General features: G+C 44.1%; 1 protein-coding gene across 1 annotated transcript in view; it reads left to right on the top strand.

Moving 5' to 3' along the window:
• The first annotated feature begins 8,006 nt into the window (after positions 1-8,006).
• Positions 8,007-9,698, top strand: part of LOC138498429 (scavenger receptor cysteine-rich type 1 protein M130-like) — a 950,335-nt gene continuing 948,643 nt past the window's right edge. Inside the window, exons 1-2 of the mRNA XM_069622185.1 lie at positions 8,007-8,195; positions 8,435-8,502. Coding sequence (XP_069478286.1) covers positions 8,445-8,502 — 58 coding nt within the window. The 5' untranslated portion in view covers positions 8,007-8,195; positions 8,435-8,444. The remainder of the gene's footprint in view (positions 8,196-8,434; positions 8,503-9,698) is intronic.

The raw sequence follows: 9,698 nt of genomic DNA, 5'->3' as shown, positions 1-9,698 counted from the left end.
TATAAAGGAGAGAAGGGGTGTGAGAAGGTCAGAGGGACAGAGAGGGAGAGAGAGAAACATGAGAGAGTAGTAGGATAGAGTGGAGAAATATGAGGGGAGAAACAGAGGGCCCAGGAAGATGAGAGGAGGGATGAAAGAGAGAGAGGGAGGTGCAGAGATAGATAGAGAGAGAAGGAGGAAAACTAGAGGGAAATGAAGAAGTGCAAGAACAGGGAGAGGAGCGAGAGAGGTGAGAGAAAGTATGAGGGGAAGGCACCATCTAGAACAGTCCTGGTGGGAGAAGGAAGATAATGATATATGACCTTTGGCCCTCATCGAGAGACCAGGATAGAGCCAGGCAGTAGCGGGTTGCCTATCATTAGTCTTTCACTATAACCTGTTGGGGAATAGGGAAGCCTGGACTAGGGTAGAGAGAGCCCTTGTGAGATTGACAGATATATCACAGAGCCCCCTTTGTCGAGCATTCCTGCAACACATTGTGAAATCTGCAAATAAAACACCAATCATCTGAATCCTCAGTTTGATAAAGTGGCTACCTTTAGAATTGGGTTCTGGACTAGTGTTTGTTTTAAGAGGCTATAACAGGTTCATCATCCTCTTCCACTTGATCTTTTGTGGCTCAGGGTTTCTCATTGTATCTGTTAGTCTAGCTGTTGTTTCAGAGAAGTTGGGAATAAACATTCAATAGTATCATATGAGTCCTAAAAAGGCACGTAGATAGTTTTTCATTTTTGGAGTAGATGTTTCAAGGACTGCTCGTACTTTTTCCTGCTGGGGTTGGACACAACTGTTCCCTACAATGAATCCTAAATACTTCACAGCAGATTGTTCCAGTTTACATTTCTGGGGATTTGATGTTAGCGCAGCTTGCCTCCAGGCTCACATAATGGTATACAAATGATATAGATGATCCTTCCAGGCCTGACTATAAAGGACTATATCATCTATGTGTGCTCTGCCGAAATATGAATACGGTCTGAAACGTCTCTCCGTTAACCTGAAGTCGCTGGAGCCCCATCCAGACCAATGGTACAACCTTAAGGTGGAACAATCCCTTGGGTGTGGAAAAGGCGGCTTTCTCTTCGTCAGGTCTGTATAAGGGGACCTGCCAATAGCCTTTAATAAGATCCAAAGTTGACAGGTATACAGCACTCCCTAGTTTGTCTAGCAGGTCATCTGTGCGAGGCATGGGGTAGACATCAAAAGCCGAAAGAGAGCTGACTTTTCTGAAGTCTATGCAGAACCTCCAGCTGTGATCAAGCTTAGCCACGAATACAATGGGAGCAGACCATGGAATAGAGGAGAGCTCAATTATGTCAGCTTTGAGCATCATCGCCACTTCCTTATTAACAATTTCCTTGCAGACATCTGGCAGCCAGACTGATTTTAAATTCACAACCTTGCCTTCTGGGGTACGCATATGGTGAAAGGTATTCCTAACTCGTCCCGGTCTATTACAGAATACATCAGGGAATTGGTTTATGAGATCACTATGATCTTCTTTTTTGATATTCATGAGGTCTTGTGAGATTAAGGGCTGATTGTCATCTTCACCTGGTATTAAGCAAGTCAGGATTGCTGTATTAGATTTGGAAGGGATTTCGCTCCATTCCTTTAATAAGTTGACTTGGTAAATTTGCTACAATCTATGCTACAATCCAAGAAAAAAACAGTATTGCCTCTGAATTCGCCCCTCCTAAGCCTAAACCTACAATTCCTAAACCTGACAGCCTATTCAATTTCACTCCCCTGTCCATTAAAGAGGTGGAAAAAAAATAATATCTAGCCTCAAACCATCACAATGTCAATTTGATCTTTGCCCTGCAAATATCATTAAAGATGGAGCTAAATAACTCGCACTTTCCATCACCACATTCATAAATGCCTCATTCTAAACCAGTATCGTCCCATCTAACCTAAAAGACGCCTGGGTCCTTCCCTTACTAAATAAACCCAACCACTACCGTGACATCCCCACAAATTACATGCCCATTACTATGGTCCCTAGACATGGCAGCGTATTTACAAATACAAGCACATCCAGAAACTAAGAATCTTCTGAGCCTGCGGCCATCCGGGATCAGACCTAGAAACGGCACTGAAACTGCGCTTTTATACCTCAAAACCAAAATTGAGGACCAAAAAGACAAAGGGAATATTTCCCTCCTTCTGCTGCTGGATTTATCAGCAGCCTTTGAGCTTTTCAGCCATGAAGCTCATCCTGTGCAACCACCTTACTTCATCAGCCCACTGCTCTGACAAGGCCACGGCCTGAATACAATCTTTCCTGGACTGTAGAACAATGAGAGTCTTTTCACCGACTGCCTCAGCGGACCCAGCACCAGTGACCTGTGGAGTACTACAATGGTCCTGCGCCTCTCCGACGCTGTATAATATTTTTGCTAAGCCTTTGTTTGATGACCTTGACCACTTGGGTGTCACCTACACTAACTATGCAGATGACACCCACGTCCTCATACCTATCACTGGGAATTACGACTTGGACTTTAAACTACTAAACAAAATATACCTCATCATTCAGGCATGGAAGGCCACCCGTGGCATTTGCCTCAATGATGACAAGACATAATTACTTCTCACTGGCTCCCAATCTAAACTAAACAAACTTGACTTTAGGTACAACTCCTTTAACATAGACGGCATTAATATCTCAGTCTCCAAGAAAGTCAAGACATTAGGATTCTATATCGACTCCTCATTAACCTTGACCAAACAAGTAAATGAGACAGCCTCCGCTACAGCCCATACCTGAAAGCTCATTAACACCTGCCATTCCTTTCAACAACAAATTACTCTGCTCTAGCTAGAGCTCTCATCCTACCTAAATTGGATTGTTGCAACACACTTTACCTTGGTACAAATAAGTGAAACTTGAGCAAACTTCAAGTACCACAAAATAATGCGCTTAGATCTGCCTTCAATATACCGAGACCCCACCACATATCTGAAACCAGACGTAATTTTCGCTGGCTTTCGATTAAGTACAGGATCTCCTTCAAAACTTTCACACATACCCACACGTACCTATCTAACTCAGCGCTCAAATATCTTATAGATAGATTTACCAAAAACCAGTGGGTCCGGCCTATCAGAGCTGCTCAACTTCACTGCCTCAGAGTCCCGAGATTTAACATACAAAAATCAGGGGGTAGCAGCTTCCCTGTCCTGGCATACTAATTATGAAACTCCATACTCACTGACCGAAGAATCAAACCCTCATTGCCCCATTTCAGGAATCTTGTAAAGAATTGGCTCACCAATCGGGAGAATCAATAAACCTTTCCGCCCCGAAACATACTGATTGGTTCCCACCTTGCTGCACCTACAACTGCAATGCTTACTAATGTTCCACCACTTACACTTATGTAATCTGTCTACCTTTTTTGTATTTACCGTGACATTGTATATAACCTTTTTCTGCCTACCACACCGGGTACTTGTATTATATTGAATCTAGACATTGTAACTAATTATTGTAACTTTGTAATGTTTCTTAAGCAACTCACCCAGCTACCTGAGTGTCAGGTGCGCTGTACAAATTAACAATACAATACAATTATACAATATCAATTTGAGATTTCAAATGACGGTCAGGCTCAGATATCTTATCATTGCAAGGGCCTGTTTGTGCTGTCACTTTGTAATGTCCATCAAACTTGGAAATCAACTTGTTGTCAGACGTTGGTAAGAGTGCTAACAGCTTCTGTCCAACAGAACATTTTCTAATGGATACCTTCTTAGATAGGTATTTTTCTGCTAGGTTTCGGCCTTCTCCATATGAGTCTTTACCATGCTTTGGACGATTGCCATATGTTGTATGATCTTGTGGGAAGTTTGTGAGAGTGGTATTGGGGCCTCCGCTCTCTCCTCCCCTTGAGAATATCCAACTTATCACAGTGTTCTCTCCCATACAGAAATTCGAAAGGGGAAAACCGAGTGGAGGTTTGACTGGTGTTTCTGATGGCAAAGAGGGCCCATGGACTCATTTGATCCCAGATTTTCCCATCTTCATTCACTAACTTTCTAAGTACGGTTTTCAGCTTTTTATTGAAGTGTTCCACAAGGCATCCATTTGAGGGTGGTAATCGGAGGTGGAGACATGTAACAGTTATTTTACCTCTCCCACCAGTTCACTCATGAAGTTTGTTCCCTGGTCGGTCAAAATGTGTCTTGGGAATCCTACTCGGGAGAAGAATGGAAGCAGGTGTTTTAATATTTGTTGTGTAGTGTTGTTTCTGAGGGGGAATGCATCAGGTTGTCAGTGGCATAATCCACTATTGGTAGTACAAATTTGTTTCCTAATTTAGAGGTCTCAAGAGGACCAATGATATCCATTCCGATTAGAGAAAAGGGATTTTCAATAATGGGAAATGGATTCTATGGTACGGGTGATGGCATGTGTAAACTAGTTTTCTGGCACATATCACAGGATTGTAAATGCATTTTTATATCTGAGTGAATTCCTGGCCAATAGAATATATTACTTATATGGACTTGAGTTTTTGCTTGCCCCAAATGACCCCATGTAAGATCTGTGTGGGCAGTCTCCAATACTAAAGTTTTATGGCTTTTGGGAACCACTAACTTTTGAGAACCACTAGCTGAGTTTTCATTATTCCTTATCCTTCGGTTTATATCCTGTAGAGCAATCCCTGTTTTAGAAAGAAGGGACCTCACCTCTCCATTCCCTCCTGCTCGGGTATTACTTGTTAAAATGCCTTGCCCAAAGGATCGTTCCGTTGAGCAAAAGCTAAGTCAGGGAGAATGTCAGGTTCCACATCTCTGACTCCTAAAGGAAAATATTGGGGACTCTGAAAATTTAGAGCTTGAAATTCAAGCCCTGGATAATTCTGAAAGAAATTGGTTATGTTCCTATACATTTATGAGAGAATAAATAGAGGGGAGGACATTTTAAGGGCTGTCTGTGCTAGAAACTCTAGAAAATTTTGGTCGATTATGGGATCACTAAAGGGATTTAACTCTAATCTGCAGGAATCGGTCATACAGGAATCGGCCTGGATTGAACACTTTACCAGTGTATATGGAGCCATTGTAACTCAAGGTACCAACGTGGCTATGTCTGCTGAGTGGTCTTTAAAGTACACACATGAGGATATTGAAAATCTAATAAAAAAAATCGTCCACCTCAAGGGCTGCCGGGCCTAATTGTGATCAAGAGTGTTGAAGGTCCTATTTGATAATGTCATCCTTACAAAATCACCCCCTGAGTCATGGAGAAGATCAATTGTTATTCCCATTTATAAAAAAAAGGTGATAGATCTGCCCCTTCAAACCATCAAACTATCTCGCTGATAGATGCGGATGGGAAGATATTTTCCGGCCTCATACTAGTGGAATTAGAGAAATGGGCTGAGGTTAAAGGTATCAAACCAACAGACCAGGTTTAGGAGAGGACTTTGCACTTCTCTGAACACACTAATCCTGGGCTGTTTGAGTTCTGATTCACTTAAAAAGGAAAGCTCCCCACTGTTTGGAGCCTGGGTTAATCTCTCTCAGGCCTTTGACTCTATTAATAGAAATAGACTATGGGCCACATTAAAGCTGTGGGGAGTATAGGATTTGTTACTTTCTATACTGGTAGAATTGCATGAAAATGAAGATAGAAGTTTTTTTTTTAATCATGCATGGATTTCTTTTCCCACAGACCCAATGATTATGCAAACAAACACAGGAACTGAATACATTGCACAGTACACTTGTTTGAATCATAGTACTTATAATGTACTAATTATGAGGGTCCACAAAGTACATAAATGTCTGAAATTGAATGCAATACGACATTATGAAGTACCTTCCCTAATATGTTATGTTTTTTTTTCTTATCACAGACAATGAAACAAAGATTTCTCCTGCATTTCCACATGCAATAAAGATAATGGGCCTCATTACGAGCATGGTGGTAGCTGTGCCTGTATGGCAGGCACGGCTACCGCCATGCTTGCTACTGGCACTGCTTCCCACGATTGGGTAATAACCGGCCCATTACGAGATAAGTGGGCCGGTAATTGCCCATTCGCAGGAGGCTGTAATGCCGGGCTCCCGATCCCCATTCTGCCACATAGGGCAGAATGGGGATGGGGAGCATGGATGGGCCGACACCGTTAATAACGGTGCCAGTGGAATTACTAGGTTTGCTCGCGGGTGCCACACAGCCCGCCAGGTAAGACCTGGCAGGCTATCAGGTACTCACGAGCAGAACTCTTAATGCGGAGGCCTGGTATGAACGGTGCTAGTGCCTTACTGGCATCATTCATACCGTGGCCGCCAGCCTTATAATGAAGCACAATATGTGCCCACAGTGCCACAATATTCAAATCTGCTATTGCCACTTCCACAGAATTCTATCAATGAGTTAAAAGAAGATGCACAGTGCATCAACAATATATACAGTGAGTATACAATTATTGGTGTCATACTTATTTGTAATCAGCAAATTGCATTTCTATACACATATTTGTGCAATCCATACGCCAGTGTCATATTTATTTTTGGTGCATGGTCGTATTATGCTGCAGCGGTTGTAGCCAGGCCCTAGACTCTTGGGTGTATGTACACTACTTGCAGCCTCCTGCCATGCACCCAAGACTCTAGTTTCTAGCCACAATTACCACAGCATAATACAGCCATACACCCAAGAATCTGCCCAGTGGCCACAACCTTGGGGCAGTCCAATAAGCCAGCTGCCACACACCCTGTCCACTTCTGTACACATACTATTACACTACTTGCAGCCAGTGGGCAAACTCTAGTACTAGTAGTGGAATAGAACAGTGGTAGAAGGAGAGTGGGAAGAGTGACAGTGAGGGAAAGAATAGGAGTAGCGATTGACATTAAGTGAAATAGAAATTATTACGAGAGGAACTGTAAGAGGTGGGGGAGTAGATTGAGAGGAAGAAGGGAGAAGGAATGACAGAGGTAAAAGCACACTTGGGAGTACAACTGATAAACAGAATAGGAGTGGGAAAGGAAGTAAGATCGAAGGGTGGAGGTGGAAAGGCAGAGTGAGAGATTGGAAGGGACAGTGATGTGGTGGGAGGAGAATAGCTTACGAGATCAGAATAGTGATGGGTCAGAAGTGAGAGGTTGTGAAAGAAGTGTTTGTGATGCAGAGTAAAATGAGGCACCATTCCCTATTTGCAGAGACTAACGACAGGAGATGAGAAGCTAGAAGTTCACTAGGGAGTCAGCTAGCCATCGACGTAGGGCAAACACTGGAAGACTAGAGGGAAGAAAGATTGGGTTACCGATCTATAGTTACTAACAACCCATTAGGGACTTCTGGGACTGGGAGGTGGAACCCGGTCCGGTGAAGTTGAGAGAGGAAAGTGACGGCCTTAGAATCAACTTTCCCAACTTATTCGACCTGATGAATGAAAAGAAAGCAACCATTTTTGATAGTTTTAAATAAAGACCCTTGGAATTGTGATTAGAGTCAGCGTGGTTACTTGTGACGGCCCGCCCTGCTCAGTAGGTACTGACTTACTCTGCATTTTGTGCAGGTGTGTTACCACTTCAGGAGTGCGAGGGGATGGTGTTGCCTCTGCATGAAAGTATTATGTGCACTTGCACAGAAGGGGAACACTATGGAAGTTGTGTGCTTTGGGGCTCTGGTTCATAGCTGGGCCTCTTTTTGTGGTGGTGGGAAGAGGGGAGAAGTGGAAGGGAACAGTCCTGGAATACACAAGCATTTAATCACATGGTTCTTCTACTGCAGGGCTGCTGCTTAAGTGGTTGCAGTGCTACCAGGAGTTAATGTTCACCTGTTAGCTCCAGCACCACGAGCCAAACTCATGACAAAGCCCATCAGCAGCTCTGCCAACAGACTGCCTGTACATAAGGCTGATGACTCATGCGCCTCGCCTCGAGGTGCTTTCCTGCACTCTGAAGCCCAGCCCCCTGCCTCCTGTTTACCTTTATGTAAAGACGCTGCTTCATCTGTCTCAGAGCTCTCTCTTCCCCTCCAGTGTCCTCATCTGCAGCCCTACCTGTGTCCTCTCATGACAGAACATTCCTGACCTCATCCCAACTTCACATTCACCCGAGGAACCAGTCCTTCCTCCTGTCTGCTCATCTCTGAGAAGCCTCTGCAGACCCCAGACTCAAACATCTCCACTAAGGACCCAGGGGTGCCACCCACCAGACCCTCTAACTTGGTAAGACTTGTGCCTGTAGGGGGCTTAGACTGAGGAAGGTGGGAAGGGGTCCTGGGGAATCCTGTGGTTCCAATGAGTCTTCTAGTCTTCTTCCTCCAGTACCTGTGAGACACTTACCGTCATGACTCCAGTACTGCCTCCTGCAAAGGAACCCATGTCCGAAGGAGGAGTTTCTGTTTCATCAACATGATTTACTGCACAGTTTCTTCTTGTAAAAGTAATTGTCATTTTATTTACAGCAGCGCAAGGATGTTGGGTCATCTTGTGCTCCTCTGCAATATCCTGAGTGTCTCTGCTGTTTGTCCGAGTGAGTATCACCTGCCATTCAGTTCCTTACTTTAGTTATGTTATGTTATGTTAGGTTATGTTATGTTATGTTATGTTATGTTATGTTAGGTTAGGTTAGGTTAGGTTAGGTTAGGTTAGGTTAGGTTAGGTTAGGTTAGGTTATGTTATGTTATGTTATGTTATGTTATGTTAGGTTAGGTTATGTTATGTTATGTTATGTTATGTTAGGTTATGTTAATATGTGCCTAGTGAATCTTCTTTGAATGATCCACAGTTTTTGTGATCCTGACAGAATTATGATCCTTACACATGGGAGTGAGGGTGAAAGAGACAGAGAGTGAAAAATTGATGCTGGAGAGTGTAAGAGACAGAGGCAGAGAGCGGAACATGGATGCTCGGGGTGAACGAGACAGAAAGTGAAACATGGATTCTCGAGGGTGGAAGAGACAGTTAGTAAAACATGGATGCTGGAGAGTGTAAGAGACAGAGAGGGCAACATGGATGCTCAGGGGTGATAGAGAGAGAGAGAGGGTCTGAGTCATGGATGCTGGAGGGTGTAAGAGACAGAGAGTAGAACATGGGTGTTCGGGGGCGAGTGAGAGAGGGGGGGTCTGAGGCATGGATGCTTGAGAGTGAAAGAGAGAGAGAGGGAAACATGGATGCTGGTGGGTGTAAGAGACAGAGACAGAGAGAGGAACATGGATGCTCGGGGGTGAAAGAGAGGGTCTGAGGCATGGATTCTGGGGGGTGAAAGTGACAAAGAGTGAGACATGGATGCTCAGGGCTGAGAAAGACAGAGACAGAAAGTGAAACATGTATGCTCAGAGGAATGAGAGCAAGAGTGGATCATGGCTGCTGGAGGGTGATAGAGAGAGAGAGAGGATCTGAGGCATGGATGCTGGAGGGTGAAAGAGACATAGAGTGAAACATGGATGCTGGAGGGTGTAAGAGACAGAGACAGAGAACGGAACATGGATGCTCAGGTGAGAGAGAGAAAAAGGGTCTGAGGCATGGATGCTAGAGGATGAAAGAGACAGAGTGGGACATGGATGCTCGAGGGTGAAAGAAGGAGTGAGGCATGGATGCATGAGGGTTTATGAGACAGAGAGAGTGACTGAGGCATGGATGCACGAGGGTGTACGAGACAGAGAGAGGGACTGAGGCATAGTTGCTGGAGGGTGAAGGAAACTGACCCACAGAGTGATGCATGAATGC

The sequence above is a fragment of the Ambystoma mexicanum genome, chromosome 5q (assembly GCF_040938575.1).
Source record: "Ambystoma mexicanum isolate Mex_15411 chromosome 5q, UKY_AmexF1_1, whole genome shotgun sequence".
Classification (NCBI taxonomy): Eukaryota; Metazoa; Chordata; class Amphibia; order Caudata; family Ambystomatidae; genus Ambystoma; species Ambystoma mexicanum.
Note: the sequence above shows the minus strand (reverse complement) of the source record. Positions and strands in the feature narration are given on the sequence as shown.